Source organism: Musca domestica, unplaced genomic scaffold, assembly GCF_030504385.1.
Source record: "Musca domestica strain aabys unplaced genomic scaffold, Musca_domestica.polishedcontigs.V.1.1 1, whole genome shotgun sequence".
In the NCBI taxonomy this organism is placed as follows: domain Eukaryota; kingdom Metazoa; phylum Arthropoda; class Insecta; order Diptera; family Muscidae; genus Musca; species Musca domestica.
Genome location: NW_026712114.1, coordinates 38,594,808 through 38,612,131, shown reverse-complemented (window position 1 = coordinate 38,612,131; position 17,324 = coordinate 38,594,808). Strand labels below are relative to the sequence as shown.

The window sequence follows — 17,324 nt, the reverse complement described above, 5'->3', positions numbered from 1 at the left end:
AACAAATCTAAACTTATTCTTAAATTTGATGCGACAGTTTTTTGTTTTCTTTCAATAAAATTTAAAAAAAAATTTAATTATGTCGTTTTACTTTTTTTCTTTATCTCACCGATTTTAATTCAATTCTAAATATAAATTTTAGGTATATTATGTTAGTTATTAAATATCATTGATGTCAGAAATATATTATGGCTCTGAAACGTCAAATCGACTTATGCAATCTAATATGTATGGGAGCTATTATTGTACTCGAATGATTTCTTTCACATTTGACAGCGGTATATTTAAGATATTACATATATCTATGTATGAAGTCAGATCGTAGATATATGTATCAATAACTATATTGGAACCGATGTAACTGAATTTGGCATGCTCTATTCTAGACGAAATGGCATCCTTTAGCAAAGTGCAATGTACAATATACTAATGTGTCAGTCTAAGTTAGTTTAAAAAATTTGTCGGTTCTGGCAAATCTGGCATTCATATACAAGTTTCAAGCCCATGTGTTAACATTTGAGCTTCTGCTCACCCTCAGATTAAAATAAATAACTGAATGAATGATGCAGAACTAGAGAACCGAGAAAAGTTAAATCATAAATAATACAAAATATCATGTTCACAATTACAATTACTGTTGATTCATAAAAATTGCATCAACATGCACACACATCTACACGCCCGGACTTGCAGCAAAAAAGACCACAGCACACAAAAACAAATAAATGCAAAATTATCCCCCCCACATAGTCTAGCCGGATAGGAAATAATTGTAAATATTATTTTATCTAAATGGGCTGCAGATGAGGTTGAGTGATTTTTATTGGCACAAGGGGAGTACATTGCCATCGTAGCATTAGTTGAGCGTGGGTTGCTGCGGAGCATTTGTAAAAATTTTCCAAGAAAAAAGCATACGGTGACCATTTCATTTTTCATAAAGAAAACAAAAGAAAGTCGACGAAGAGAGAGAGAAAAAAAATAGAAACGATAAAATCAAAGAAAACAGATTTAAGTTAATTTCAAACTTCTCTTGGGAAATTTCTTGTTGGTTGGCTTATTTTTTGTGTCTTGAAAAAAAAAACAGTGCTAAGAAAAAGTTTTATCCTTGAAATTAAGAAAAAGCAACTGAAGAAGAAAAAAAAAACGCGTGCAATGGTAATCGGTAGCATGGACGAAATTACATCGCTCTTCGATGAAGCGGATCCATTTAAGTCATGGTGGCCAGCAATTGCGGCCGCTGTGGTCGGAATTATAATAGCTGTGCGGTAAGTATATTTGGTGTGACGATTTTCTCTTTCCACTTTGATTCTTCTGAAATAACAAATTGAAGATATGTTTTTTTTTTCGTTTCTACTTTACAATCAAAAATAATCCGTAATGCATTTGTTTATTGGTACTTATTTGTGAGTAATGTTACTATGGTAAAAATAAATTTGAAATCATTTTTCCTGGACCGTAAATGGATGTCAAGTTTGGCAGAGTCAATCATTTCATACCCTACATAAAGTGAATATCTTAATTTTTTCAAAATACATCTAATTGAAAAACAAAATGCCAACCTATAGACATTGAAAGTTAATTTTTACATCCTGTGCTAACTTAGTGTAGATTTAGAAATTTCCGTATGAAAAACGAGGATTGTTGTATATTTATGTTCTAAATAAAAGATAAAATATCAAATCACAAGATAAAAGGCCAAAAGTTTTCAAAAAAAAAAAAAAAAAAAAAAAAAAAATCCATCCGCACCAAGCTAAGAATGAATCTCGAATGCACTTCTTTGAGTACATATGCCGAATTTGAGCATGGAAATAGTTATATAAAACCAATCACATCTACCGAAATTTATAAATTATTCCCCACTTTATAATTTTTGCTTACAAAGCAATTGTTGCACACAACGCATGTCGCAAAATATTTGGGAGCCCTTGGGGCCTTAAACCCAAAATGTTGTTATTGGTGTACACCAGCATAATAAACCTATACTCTTATATGGAGCTTGCTGACCAACAGTCGGAACGAAAACAACCCACATGCATCGGGGTGAAAGGGGCAATGACAACTTGTAGCTTCTAAAAACAATGGTGCATATTCTGCCAATAGATATATGTGCGTAAGAGCAGAAAGAAGGTGCCGATATATGGGGGTATATATGATATTGTGGACCTATTAAGACAAATCTATGTCTGGGTGTAAAGTACTCACAAGCAACTCCTTGTGTGGATTTTCAGATAATTCCATTGGAAAAAGTGGCTAAATCATCAAACTACTGAATATCGGGGGGTTTCGTTATATGGGGGATATACGATATTACGGACCTATATAGACAATTCCCTTTCAGAAGGTAAAGTGCTCACAAAGAACTCCTTGTGTGGATTTTTAGACAATACGATTTGAAAATGTGTCCAAAATCATCAAAATACCGAATATCGGGTGTACCGTTATATGGGTGCTATACAATATCATAAACCCGTATAAAGAATTCTCTGTCGGGGGTAAAGTGCTCACAAAAAACCCCTTGTGTACAATTTCCGTTGAAAAATGTGGTTAAAATCATCAAAATACCGAATATCGAGGGTACCGTTGGGGGCTATACGATATCGTGGACCTATATGGGGGCTATACGATATCGTGGACCTATATAGATAATTCTCTGTCGAGGTATATAGTACCCACAAGGAACTCCTTGTGTGGATTTTCAGACAATTCCGTTGAAAAGGTGGGTAAAGTTATCAAAATACCGAATATCGGGGGTACCGTTATATGGAGGATATACGATTTCGTGGACCTATATAGACAATTTTCTCTCAGGGGGTAAAGTATTCACAAGGAACTACTTGTGTGAATTTTCAGACAATTCCATTGAAAAATGTGGCTAATATCTTCAAAATTCCGAATATGGGAGGGTACCGTTATATGGGGGCTATACGATATCGTGGACCGATGCCCATCTTGGAACTTGACCTGCCTGCAGACAAAAGAGAGGTCTGTGCAAAATTTTAGCTTCCTATCTTAATTCGTTTAGACTGTAGCGTGATTACAACAGACGGACAGAAGGACGGACAGGGCTAAATCGTCTCAGAATTTTACGCTGATCAAAAATATATATATACCTTGTTGGGTCTGACATGAGTATTTCGAGGAGTTACAAACGGAATGACAAACTTAATATACCATCCAAAGTTTCGTTTTCAAGCAGAAAATAATGGAATAACGTTACACCACAGACGGGCTACGTCTTAATAACCAAAATCGGATGAGACATATATATGGGAGCTATAGCTATATCTGAACCGATTTTCTTCAAATTTTATGTACTTGCTTCTAGACTGAATTCGCTTGGTAATATGGACTGATATTGGCTATTTGGTGCACAATTAATCCGAAATCGGTTAAAGATATATGTGGGAGTTATATCCAAATCTAAACCGATCTGGAAAATTTTGATACACTTATTTTATAGCTGTATCTGATATCTGGTACCAAAGATTATTGTTGTGGAATTGCATATTATTCGTGTGAGGGACTTCAAACCCCAAATCGGATAAAACATATATATTGGCGATATATCCCAATCTGAAACGAACTCGATAAAATTTTCAGAGGTATGATGTCCGGTACCAAATATCATTCTTCTGGAGTGCACATTACGAATGTGAGGGGCTTAAAACCCCAAATCGAACATATATATGTGAGCAATAACTATATCTGAACCGATTTACACAAAATTTGAAGCACTAGTTTCTAGCATGAGTTCAGTATTAATTGCCATAATTCTACACATTTGGGCTGATATTAGCCATTTGGTGCACAATAAACCTGATATCGGATAAAGGTATCGGAGCTATATCCCATCTGAACCGATCTCGATAAAATTTTACAGAGGTATTTTCGAGCATTATCTGATATCCGGTATCAAATATCATTATTCTGCAGTGCATGATACGAATGTGAGGGATTTGAAACTCCAAATCGAATAAAACATATATATGTGAGTTGTAGCTATATCGATATATAATTTGGTAGGTTGTACCAAAATTCAGGTCATTAGGACTTATTTTGGCCATTTGGTTCACAAAAAAACCGAAATAGTTTGAAGATATTTGGGAGCTATATCTAAATCTGATCCTATTATTAACAATTTTAATAGGGTTCATCCTAGGGCCAAATAAATGTTGTCTGCAAAATTTCATCTCAATTGGATAATAAATGCGACTTGCATGTCAAAAAAGAATAACAATTTAGTAAAAACAAGTAATAAAGCTGTAAGTTCAGCCGGGCCGAACTTTGAATACCCTCCACCATTTGGTACAATTTTGGCAATTTTCAAAAAAATAAAATCCGTTAAAATCTTAAAAATACCGAAAGTAGCCGTATATTAGGGTCTATACGATCATAAGCTATTACAATATTCAAATGGGAAACTTGGAAAAAATCTGTTTATAATGTAGCTAAAATCATCAAAATACGGAATATAGGGAGGTACCATTGGGGTTATAAAACGTGGACCTACACAGACAATTTTCTGCCATAGGCTGTAGTATCCATTACGAACTTCAAATACCAATTTTGAAATAATTCCGGTAAATAATGTCGCAAAATAATCAAAGTACCGAATATCGGGAGGTACTGTTATACGGGGGCTATACGAAGACGTCGACATACATGGCCCATTTTAAATACGAAAAGTCTTGCAGACATAATACGCATTTGAGCAAATTTTTATCAACTTACTTCATTTCATTCGGAAGCTAGAGTATGTACTTATCAGCTGTATATATTTGTCAAATTTTCGATTATGGGGGGCATTTTTGGAGAAATTAATAAACATAAATTCATAATAAAACCACATAAAACCTGAAAGTAATTAACATTATTGCTCGTTTAAATTAAGTCTGATGTATTGTGATTTAAATATTGGCCGTGTCACATTTTATGCGACGGAATGACATCACTTTAATGTGTCTGACTTAAAGTGTCACACAGTCGTCTACCCTCAAACTCTGCAAGTCTCATTCATTTCATTTTCCTATAAATCTTTGTACATTTCCTCGAAGGAAACTTTTCACGAAACAAAGTGTTCATCCAAACTCTTTGTAATTCATCTTCTTATCCTTACCCAATTTTGTTTTTCTTGTTTCTTCTACTTCTTCTTCTTCGCCTCTTTTCACATCGCTTCTCCGAGCATGCTTTTACTTTTTTAATTTAAATATGCAAATGGCTTTTGATTTCGTTTTAAATAAATTTCCACAAAACAAGAAGTGCAGAGAAGACGAAAATGTACACCGCAAGTTTAATGTAGCGCGGAAAACAGAAAAGTGACAATAAAAAAGTTTGTTCATACCCACCAATGAAGAGTTTATCTTCTTGTGGTGGTGGCAACGGCGGTGGATCTGATGATTCCGCAGCTTCCTTGACAATTTCCAGTTTCAGGTTGTTGTCTCGTTTTGTAAGGTTGTGGGTGAAAAAAAACCTGAAATGAAATTTCAAAAAAAAAAAAAAACAAGACCAACATTCAATAATTGAAGTTCACTTTTCTTTTGATATAATGGTGGAATTTTTTCAATACGTGAGATGAGAATAACGAACAGAAAATAAGTAAACCAATTATTGGCAATGCCAATACCAACTGGCACAGACAATGCTTGAGATGGGTACTCGCAGCAGGAGAATACTTTAGCTTCGGCGTCAACCTAGTCATAAGTTGTATGCAACCTTAGAATACAAAGCAATGTGGAAAAAAGAAACGACAGAGAAAAAGAGAATATTCACAACGAACGTGAATAATTTTCAAATGAGAAAATTATAATTGAAGTACTTTAATTTAAATAAAACATCTATTCCGAATATGAAAGCTGTTAAAGTGGTTGGCAATAAATGGTCGATGTGACAAGCGTAACAAGTAGGTTTTAAATAGTAGAGTAGAAATGTTTTCCTTATTTTGAAATTATATTTTTTTAACGTGGAAAAACTATAGCACATCTGTGTTATCTTCTTTGAGTGCAGGTGAGTTAGTAAATTATTTTATAAATTTTCCAAAATAACATTCTGTATCTCTTAAACCTTCTGCTATCAGTATTTTGGGAAAGACAATTTCTGTCCTGAGATAAAGCAACTAGTAAATGTCCAATAGGATAGAATGGATGGGTCTATGTAAATATTTGAGACTTGGTACAACGTTTATTTATGTACACCTTTTGTGTTGGACCGCGCTGGGTACTTTATTCGTTTTATATCATGTCAGTTGAGCCCGGTTTTTCATACAAAAGGTAGGGTCCATTTCATAAACTGTGACGATCCCAACAGGTGCGTTTCTTCGCTGTTCTAAATTCTAACTCCACGCAAAATTAGGCGCAAATAAAAAACCAGAAAATCTATTGTTTGTCCATTTTAGTGCTAAAGGTTTTTATTCTGACCCTAATCCTGACTCAATGCAAAATTTAGTGAAGTTTGCGTCATCATTTTGATCTATAACGTGAATACAAATAACCAGTAAAGAAAGTCCTAAAGTCGGGCGGGCCATTTTGCTAATTTAAAGTTTTTATGGGAGAATTCGATCGTACACCCTATGATTATAATTATAATTTACAATTCAAAGGACTAAATATGCCGAAGCATTTGTATCTTTTAAATTCGGACTTGTATTGCCCATATGGTGCAAAATTACTTTGAAATCAGATAAAAATATATATGGGAGCTATATCCAAATCTGAACCGATCTCGATAAAATTTAGCAAATGTATTTCTGAGCTGTATTTGATATATTCCCCAAATATTGTTGTTACAGAGTGCATATTACGCCTGCGGAGGACAAAAATTACAAATCGGATGAACAATATATATGAGAGCTATAGCTTATCTGAACCGATCTTCACGAAGTTTGACATACTAGCTTCTAGACTCAATTCGGTTGTAAGTGCCGAATTTCATCCAATTCGGACTGATATTACACGTTTGGTGCACAATAAAAGGCAAATCGGACGAAGTTATATATGGGAGCTATACCCAAATCTGAACCGATCTCGATAAAATTTAGCAAATGTATTTCTGAGCTGTATTTGATATATTACCCTAAATATTGTTGTTACAGAGTGCATATTGCGGCTGCGGAGGACAAAAATAACAAATCGGATGAATAATATATATGGGAGCTATAGCTATATCCGAACCGATTTCGATAAAATCTGGCATACTTATTTTTAGATCCAATTTGATCGTACGTGCAAAATTCCATACAATTCGGACTGATATAACACGTTTGGTGCACAATAAAAGGCAATTCGGACGAAGATATATATGGGAGCTATATCTAAATTTTGACCGATTATCTCCAATTTCAATAGGGTTCGTCCTTGGGCCAAACAAATGATTTGTGCAAAATTTCATCTCGATCGGGCAATAAATGCGACCTGTACTTTGTTTACAAAAATACATGGACAGACGGACGGACGGACAGACGGACGGACGGACATGCATAAATCGACTCAGAATGTGATTCTATGCAGGTCATCAAAAGGAACTATGGGTCTATCTCGTTTCCTTTTGCCTGTTACATACAAATGTACAAAGACATAATACCCTGACCACCTTGTGGTGTAGGGTATAATGAACAGACGCACACACATAGCCAAATTAATGATAGATATTTCCGCCACCCTCATTTACACATTTATTTAAAATGGAAACTCAAAAAACGGCGCTCGGACTTAATCCCTACCCATAATTGCAATGGGGATTATGAACTTTTTTCGATCACAAGCCCAATAACGGGGCTTTTACAAAAATTATTAAGTGTAGTAAACTTTGGTTCGCGTTAGTCAGAAAATCTTTGAACATATCCATTATTATAGGGGTTATATCCGCTACTTCCTGTGGTTTATCGCCGTTTTTTTTTTCTTGGACATAATCCCATTCCATTATGGGGGTTTGATCATAATACCCAGAAGGTTGCGGACATAATCCATATAATAATGGGTATGCCCAAAACGATTGCACCTAAATTTCATAATTTTTGTAAGTAGTCGGCCTTTGGCCGGGGAGTGACATTGGTATAGCCCCCATATAACGATACCTCCCGATATTCGGTATTTTGATTATTTTAGCGACATTTCCCACCGGAATTGTTTCAAATTTGGTATTTGAAGTTCGTAGTGGATACTACAGCCTAAGGCGGAAAATTGCCTGTGCAGGTTCACGTTCTTCGTATAGTCCCCATGTAACGGTACCTCCCGATATTCGGTAAACTAGAAAATAAAGTCTTAAAGTCTTGCGGGCCCGACTTTATGATACCCTACACCACTTTGCTAATTAAGTAGAGCTCCGCATAACAATTAAAAGTTTTTATGGGAGAATTCAATCATAAACGCTATGATTATAATTATAATTCAAAGTTCAAAGGACTAAATATGCCGAAGCATTTGTATGTTTTAAATTCGGACTTGTATTGCCCAACACTACTAGACTTTTGGGTTATGAAATGATTATTTCGTGGAGTTACACACGAAATGCCTAACTTAATATACCTTCCATACTATGGTGTATAAAATGGCTTCTGGACTTTTCTTCAACGCTGATAAATCTGTGCTATGTATTTTATATTATCGTAATGATATTATTGTGTTACACGCATACACGCATCACAAATATAAATAATTTCACTGATGAGCTCTTTTTTATTATATTATTGAGTTTTTATTGTGATTGAAAATAATAACATTATTACAAGGACATACACACATACACAGACACAAATACACCCGCACAACGTTGACATTCTGACCACTATCGTCACTGGATTGTCATTAATTAAATTAAAATAAAAATCAATTTAATCCACCGCAAAACGCAACGATTCAATTAAAATATTTTTTCAAGTGTCAATTATGTTACAGGAACAACAAAAACAACAAGAGGAACAACACTGACCCCAGCCAGGCAAATGTTACACTTACACGCACAACTACATGCCCTTCTTAATGCAGGTTGTTGTTAACAATTAATTGTGTTTCGTAGAATAACGACAAAAACAGAAAAAAAGTACACAAATAAATAACAACAACAGCTACAGCAACAACAAAATACTGAAATGGCACTTTGGCAACGAAGCAGAAAACATGAATGTCCTCAACACGCGTATAGCGAATTAAACGCATCGCAAGGCAGACATGCCGGCGGATTCCATCACATTGAATGAATTCTGTCGATGCTGTATAACGAGCCGCGTGTTCTACCGCAAAAACATGGAAACGGAAATAGGACAGCAACATTGATTGTGAGTGTGTGTGCGAGCGTGCGTGAGTGCGGGATGTTCGACAATAGAGACAATTTCTGAAAAATATTGACAGTAACCATATATAAAAATAAATACAAATACAACAGTTTCGAAAACATGTATCATTACGCATTCTTCGTAGAATATGATTTGTCCACTGGGGACTAGAACTTTGTCTATTTTCGCAAATTATGTTGAGGTCTATATGAGTCATTTTACATTTCATCGCAAATTATGTTGCGACATTATTTCATTGCTGTTGGTGCGCAGGCAAGGGATAAAGCTTGGCTTTTGAAATTGGTACTAAACGGCAGCAAAACTGCATTTTTGGAGCTAATTATACCCTCACCCATATGGTTTGAGAGGGTATATATAATTTGATACGGCATAAACGTGTCTAATCGAAAAACAGTTTTAGATTCTAGGTCTCTTTGAACCAAATGCGTCTCAGGACAATCGGTGTAGCGATGTCCGTCCTACCGCCTGTCTGTCTGCCTGATGTGCACGATAGCTCTCGCAGAGAGTATCCGAGTTGATCCAAACTTAATACATCATAATATTTTTATCAAACTAAGATTGAGTTCGGAGATGGGCAATACCGGTCCACTACTTCTGGTACATCCCCCACAACAGGTCGAAATTTTCAAAAAATATTTTAATGCACAGAAAGAGAAAAGATAATCCGATTTGGCTCTAATTATGCAAATCCTTATCTTTGCATAAGTGCTAGACCAGGTGCCAAAAAGGGACAATATAACCATCTAGTACCTCCCCCAAAAAGTGTCAACATTTTGAATAATTATAACTCTTATAAAATGTGAGGTAAGAATACGATTGTCGTCAATTACAGGGTAAGACGAAAAAAATGTAACTAACTTCAGACTGCTGTCATTTCTAAGCCACTCGTCCGACAGCTGTTAAAATTATTCCAGTGACAGTGTTTACAAGCGCACAAAAGTATTTTGGTGAGAATTTTACAGGAAAAAATGTATTCGTGATGGAATTCAAGCGTGATAGTATGATTTCCATATATTTGACTGGAAAACCACAAGTGGCTATCGTTAGAGCACTCCAGCATTTAAATGTGAATAAATCTTTTGTATCTTGTTCCATCGCTCGTTACCGTGATACTGGTATCGTAGCCCGACGTCAAGAAAGTGGACGGAAGAAAACAGCAACATCAGCAGAAATGGTTCGAAAAGTAAAGAAGCGACTTGATCGAAACCCACGTCGCAGTGACCGAAAAATTGCTCGTGAGCTGAAAGCAAAAAAATGTCGGAAACAGCATCAAATTTTAGAATAAGTTTTGATAAGTTCGAATTGGTCACCTTTGGCACGAATAATGGCCTTCAAACGGCCAATGAAACCGTCACACGCTGCTCAAATGTTGCTCTATGGTATTTTGGCCCATTCCCTGCGAACCGCTTGCTTGAGGTGATCGACAGTTTTGTATTTCTTAGTGCCAAACTTGCTTTCCAAAATACTCCAGACACAATAGTCCAAAGGATTGGTATCCCGAGATTTTGGTGGCCATTGTGCACTGGAAATGAAAAGATGAAGCTCATTTTGTAACCACTCTTGGGTGGCACGCGCTGAGTGCGATTGTGCTGAGTCATATTAGAATGTTCAAGGTCTTCGGCCAAAATGTTTGCCTGCCCAAGGCTTTAATACACCCTCCACAATATTTTCGCGATAACATTCGGCATTTATTCTGAATAAATGCCGAATGTTATCGCGAAAATATTGTGGAGGGTGTATTAAAGCCTTGGGCAGGCAAACATTTTGGCCGAAGACCTTGAACATTCTAATATGACTCAGCACAATCGCACTCAGCGCGTGCCACCCAAGAGTGGTTACAAAATGAGCTTCCTCTTTTCATTTCCAGTGCACAATGGCCACCAAAATCTCGGGATACCAATCCTTTGGACTATTGTGTCTGGAGTATTTTGGAAAGCAAGTTTGGCACTAAGAAATACAAAACTGTCGATCACCTCAAGCAAGCGGTTCGCAGGGAATGGGCCAAAATACCACAGAGCAACATTTGAGCAGCGTGTGACGGTTTCATTGGCCGTTTGAAGGCCATTATTCGTGCCAAAGGTGACCAATTCGAACTTATCAAAACTTATTCTAAAATTTGATGCTGTTTCCGACATTTTTTTGCTTTCATTCAATAAAATTAAAAAAAATTAAAATTTTGGCATTTGACTTTGTTTCAGTTTTTTTTTTCTCACCCTGTACACACATCACAATATTTTTATTAACCAATCCAATCCTTTTGGTACTACCCCCACAAAGGGTCAACGTTTTGAATAACCAAAACGATTATAAAATCCAAAGTAATCATCCGGCTCTCTTCATATGTCACACATCCTATTATTTCTAGTAACACACGATATGCTTTGAAGATGGAATATATCGGTCCACTTCTTCTGGTACCTCCCGCACAAAGGTTCAAAATTTTGAATACCCATGAAGCTCATAAAACGCGAAATTAACATCTGATTCCATTCACACTTGATTACACCTATTTTATATAAAGTGAAGGAAGTAGTCGATATAGTCATAACCAGGCACATCACAATATTTATATCATATTTATTTAGGTCCGATACGAAATTGGCAATAATGGTCCATTCCTTCGTCACCTTCTCCATAGAGGGCCTAAAATTTCAATAATAATTACAAAAGTCAAGGTATATTTTAGTAATCAAACATTGGCTGAGGTTATAGATGCGTCGGTAAAACCGAAAGGTACTTTTTAACTTGCTTTTTTGTAACAAAATCCTGCAAGATCTTTTAATATCGCATATAGGCCAATGTAATTGCGAGGTGTGAGATAAAGTGGAATTTTTTGAATTTCATACTACAAGGAATAATAGAGTACAAAACATTTTACCGTTTGACTGTCGCATATCTCATATAAATGCCCACAAATTCAACTCGCTAAACAACTACCGTAGCGTTACAAGGATATATGGATGTATTTGTGTGTCTATGTGTGTGTGATCAACCAATCGTTACATGACAGAGTCCATTGATTGTTTAAAACTTATTACACGACGACTGAAGACTGAACATTCAATCCAATTTGCCGTTAGTACCGGCCATTACCAAATCCTGAGGTAAATTGATTGAACAAGTGAAGTGGAATGGTTAGCCAGTAGAGATTTCACATCGAGATATGGACAAACAAAAATTGACACTGTCAACGTAAAATAATAACTTTGCACTGACATTTTCCCGAAGGACCAAAATACATTTCCATGAAAGGATACTGTTCCACTCAACCTCAACCTAATGCAATTTGAGTTACCCTTCCAAATTGTCATCTCTGCAGCAGCATTGTCAGTAGCATTCAACTTTCAAATCATTGAACACACACACACACACTCATTCAGAACGTGGACAAGGGTTGAAATAACCACAATCGGCATTGAATGCATTCGCTTGCAAGTGAACATGCCAGTTGCTAATGCGTAAACAAATTAACAATTTTACGCTTCTTCTGAATGGGTCGAACGCAACGAAGAGAAGGATTATGCTGGAGCATGGCAACAGCAACAACACCAGCACAGTTAATAAAATAACTTAAATGGCATTCATTTGAAGGCAGGAGCAAATGTATGCAGGACTTCCAATTGAATTGCTCTATTTATTGGAAACCCGTGGCAAATTGCATGGTTTTCCTAAAAGCGATCTAAGCATGCGTCATAGTTTAGTTATCGGTTAACTAAGATTCATAAATTGTGAAGCAATGATATTGTGTATGTGGTCAATCCGCATCATTTATGTTTGAATTTTAAAATATTTAATGCAGAGTTTTGAAATATGTAACAGATTCATATTAGTTTTAGCTATTTCCAGGAGGATTCGTGTATTATATAATTATTTATAAAATAGTACTCAAAGCTAATTTATCTATGGTTGTATCAAAGGGATTTCCAATAAGAAGTGCTATTTTTAATTACCCAGTCGCCGATATTTGACAAGAAGAAACTGAAGAGGAAGTTTTTAATGAAAAAATACTACTCCCACTTTATTGCTCGTTTCTGATGTTTTCTGGAATGGAGATAGAAATTTGATGTGATGCTGTTGGAGGATATCGATAAATGATGCGGTTTTGGAAGGGTATGCTAGAAATGTCAAATATTACTAAATTAGGAACTGCCTGAACTGTTATATCAAAGGTTTGTGCAGGGTAATGCTTACCTCATATCTGATTTGAATGATAATTAGTTTTATCCTTCCGCTGAGCGAATGGATATGTATACGATTCCACAACGCTGGGGAATATTGCGACAATACTTGGAAAATCAAGGCAACTTTGCAGAATATGTGCGGAGATTGTGTACGGATATTGTGCATTTTCGCACCTGACCTAGCACTGATAAAAAATTTGGGATTTGCAAAAGTTTGCACAAAATCATCCTTTCTAAAGGGTGAGATAAAAAACTACAAAAATAGTGGTATTCTGACCTATTCCCGGCGAAGCGCTTGCTTGAGGTGATCGACACTTTGGTATTTTTAGTGCCAACCTTACTTTCCAAAATACTCCAGACAGAAAAGTCCAACGGATTGGTATCCGCAGATTTTGGGGGCCTTTGTGCGCTGGAAATGAAGCAAGGAACCTCATTTTGTAACCATTCTTGGGTGACACGAGCTGAGTGCGATGGTGCTGAGTCTTGAGTCTATTCTCTTAAGAGACCTATGACAAATACATTGCTACCATCCCGTTAAAGGGAGTTTTAACCATATTTTTAAAAAAGGGCCAAAAAGACAACTTTGGTGACTAGCTTCAAGTTAAAAATTGCCAGAGATTTTGGTGGCCATGTGCGCTGGAAATGGAGCGAGAATGTTTTCGCGATAATATTCGGTGTTTATTCTGATGCCACGGTCGATAAATACGAGCGGAGAGCAACCATCGTCTGTTACGGCGGCCCACACCATCAACATTGCCGGCGCTTGAGTTCTGGTGGCCAACCGAAGGTGCATATTTTCACCTGACCTCTTTGGCAAGTAAACACGATCATTTTGTTTGTTTACAAACTGTTGGCCAACGAATGTTTTCTTATCGGAGAAAACCAAATTCGGCAGTTCGCCACTTTCGGCCAAGCGAAGCAACTCTTTAGCTCTTTTGAGTCTTTATTTACTTTATTTCAATGCTTTATCCCGAGCTTATTTTTCAGTATTTGCCGAATGGAATATTGCGATATGTACAGCTCACGCGGGTTTCGATAAAGTCGCTTCTTTACTTTTCGAACCATTTCTGCTGATGTTTCTGTTTCCACTTCCTTGATGTCGGGCTACGCTACCAGTATCACACTAACGAGCGATGGTACGAGACACAAACGATTTATTCACATTTAAATGTTGGAGTTCTCTAACGATAGCCACTTTTGGTTTTCCAGCCAAATATAAAGAAATCACACTATCGCACTTGAATTCAATCACGAATAACATTATTTCTGGAAAATTCTCACCAAAATGCTTTTGTACGCTTGTAAACGATATAATGAGTTGCCACTGGGAAAGTTTTAACAGCTGTCGGACAAGTGGCTTAAAAATGACAGCAGTCTGAAGTTGATTGCAGTTTTTTTCATCTCACCCCGTATATCTATAAGGTAGATTATTTTCATTGAAATTGTTGACCTTTTGTGGGGTAGTGGACAAATGTTGTCCATTTCCGACCTCAATCTAAGTTTGACAACAATTTTGTGATGTATCAAGTTTGGATCAAATCAGATACTCCTTTCGAGAGTTACCATGTGCATCAGCCAGAGAGACAGACGGACGAACCACCCTAGATCGAATCCAAATGACCGGAAATTGATTTGGTCCAAGGAGACCTAGGGTTTAATACCGTTATTTCCATGAGGAAATTGAATCGTATCAAATGATATATACCCTCTCTAGCCATAAGGCTGACGGTATCTAGGGAACTCTATATGATCTATGTCAAGTTTTATTCATTTGTTTTGAAAATTGCAAAATATATCTTGACGTAAGAATGAACCGACGGATTATATGTACTTGATAGGATCTCCGATGAATAATTGAAAGTTTTACAAAAGAAATGACAAAGTTTAATTCGTATTATGGAGATATAAATACATAGATTTAATATTATTATTAATTTTTTTGAACATTCTGTTCAATTGCTTGTCTTTTGATACTTATAAGATGGAAGAGAAACATATATGATATAATTAATTTTGTAATCCTCTAAAAAATAAATATAAAAGCATCTAATTCGGCCGAATGTTCCAAATGGGATATCCCCAAGCTTTTATTAACATCTCACGAATAAATCGAAAATGCACATTTTATTATAACATTCAGTCTACAATAAAAGCAACCAGGTATTTCTCTAATCCATACCACTTAAACAAACATCAAATCTTTAATATCAAAATCAATAACTTTTTTATATTTCTTTCAAAATGTAAGTCTTGCTTTCAATTCAACAAATAAATGACTTTGAAAGAACCACCTTTTTTGTTGGTGTAACATTTACGTCATTTATTGTTGCACATTACCTTTAATATGAAATTCCACTTTTACCATTGATTTGCCAAAAACATTTCTTCAACAGCGTCAATTTTGAACAGCGCCATTAACTCTCTTCCTCCTTGGCGACACGGAGGAAAATCTTTCCAATTTCCAATCAAATGTGTTGAAAGCAAACATGCCGCGTGATTGCTACCTGGCATTGTTCAAATATCCACAAGGATAACACGGAGTGTAATTATGCTGTGATTGTTCTGATTTGTCGAATACAGAATCATCGGCCAGCAGTTGGTCGGTCAGCACTCGGCAGAAGAGGGATGGGAAGGGACTGTTACCTATAACAATGGAGTACCTGCCATTTGAGTGGTTTTCTAATACCAGCATTTTGTTGTTCTTTCATTACTTACAGAGCCATAATGAGCGGTCAACGCTGCCCCAATGACAATCAAATCAGAGATCAAATTGTAATTGTCACAGGCGCCAATACGGGAATAGGTTTCGAAATTGCCAAAGCATTGGCTGGTCGCGGAGGCCACGTCATATTGGCATGTCGCAACATGGAAGCTGCTGAAAAGGCAGCTGCAATTATAAAACGTGAACTTAGCTGTCAGGTATTGAAGGATACACAAAAGACTGCTGCAACAAATGACAGCACAAAGGACCTGCCGACGTCGTCGTCGTCATCGTCATCATCCAGCGTTAATAATGACACCGGTGCTACTAATGGTAATGGAAACGATGCCGATACGGATGGTGGTAATATGTTCTTTGTCGAAGCTCGTTACTTAGATTTACGTTCCTTTGACAATGTCCAACGGTTCGCACGCAAAATAATGGCCGAATTCGAACGCATCGATATACTCATCAACAATGCCGGCATCATTTTCGATCCGGTAAAAACCAATACCACAGACGGTTTCGAACAGCATCTACAAGTCAATTATATGGCTCCGTTTTTACTGTCACATTTGCTGCTGCCGCACCTGAAGAAATCTCCAAATGGACGCATAATAAATGTATCGGCACATTCCCATGTCTCGGCCAAAATGGATTTTGATGATCCATTGAATGTGGGAACATGGGCGACTAAATTCCATGCACGTGATGCCTTCTCCCATTCCAAGTTGGCCGTGCTGTTGGCAACACGATGGATGGCAAAGGAATTGAAAGGTAAGTGTGTGTAAGTAAGTGTTTGTTGAGCATGCTGTTTTCTTTTGATGTTTCGAATATTTAAATGCACACTGTGGTGTAACGGAGGAATTCTCAGTGTTGGCAAGTTATTGGGTCTCAAAATTGAAAATGTTGATTGTGACGAGATAAAAAATTTAAAAAAGTTATGGTAGTGTTATGATCCATTGCTGTAGATCAGTATTTCATATACAGAAATGAAAATTGACTGTTCAATAGGCATGTCAGAAATCTTGCTTCAATGCAGGAAAAGAAGTCGCTTTTGCGATTAGTGGCGATTAATATCAGTAGAAACTCATGGCCAATAATCAGATTAATTTCTGTAATAAGCAATTGGGCTAGCCATATTTGAATATGTAAC

The 17,324-nt window shown here is 36.5% G+C and overlaps 1 protein-coding gene across 1 annotated transcript in view; it reads left to right on the top strand.

Moving 5' to 3' along the window:
• The first annotated feature begins 856 nt into the window (after window positions 1-856).
• LOC101896841 (retinol dehydrogenase 13-like) overlaps window positions 857-17,324 on the top strand; it is a 118,941-nt gene continuing 102,473 nt past the window's right edge. Inside the window, exons 1-2 of the mRNA XM_059122558.1 lie at window positions 857-1,265; window positions 16,185-16,945. Coding sequence (XP_058978541.1) covers window positions 1,153-1,265; window positions 16,185-16,945 — 874 coding nt within the window. The 5' untranslated portion in view covers window positions 857-1,152. The remainder of the gene's footprint in view (window positions 1,266-16,184; window positions 16,946-17,324) is intronic.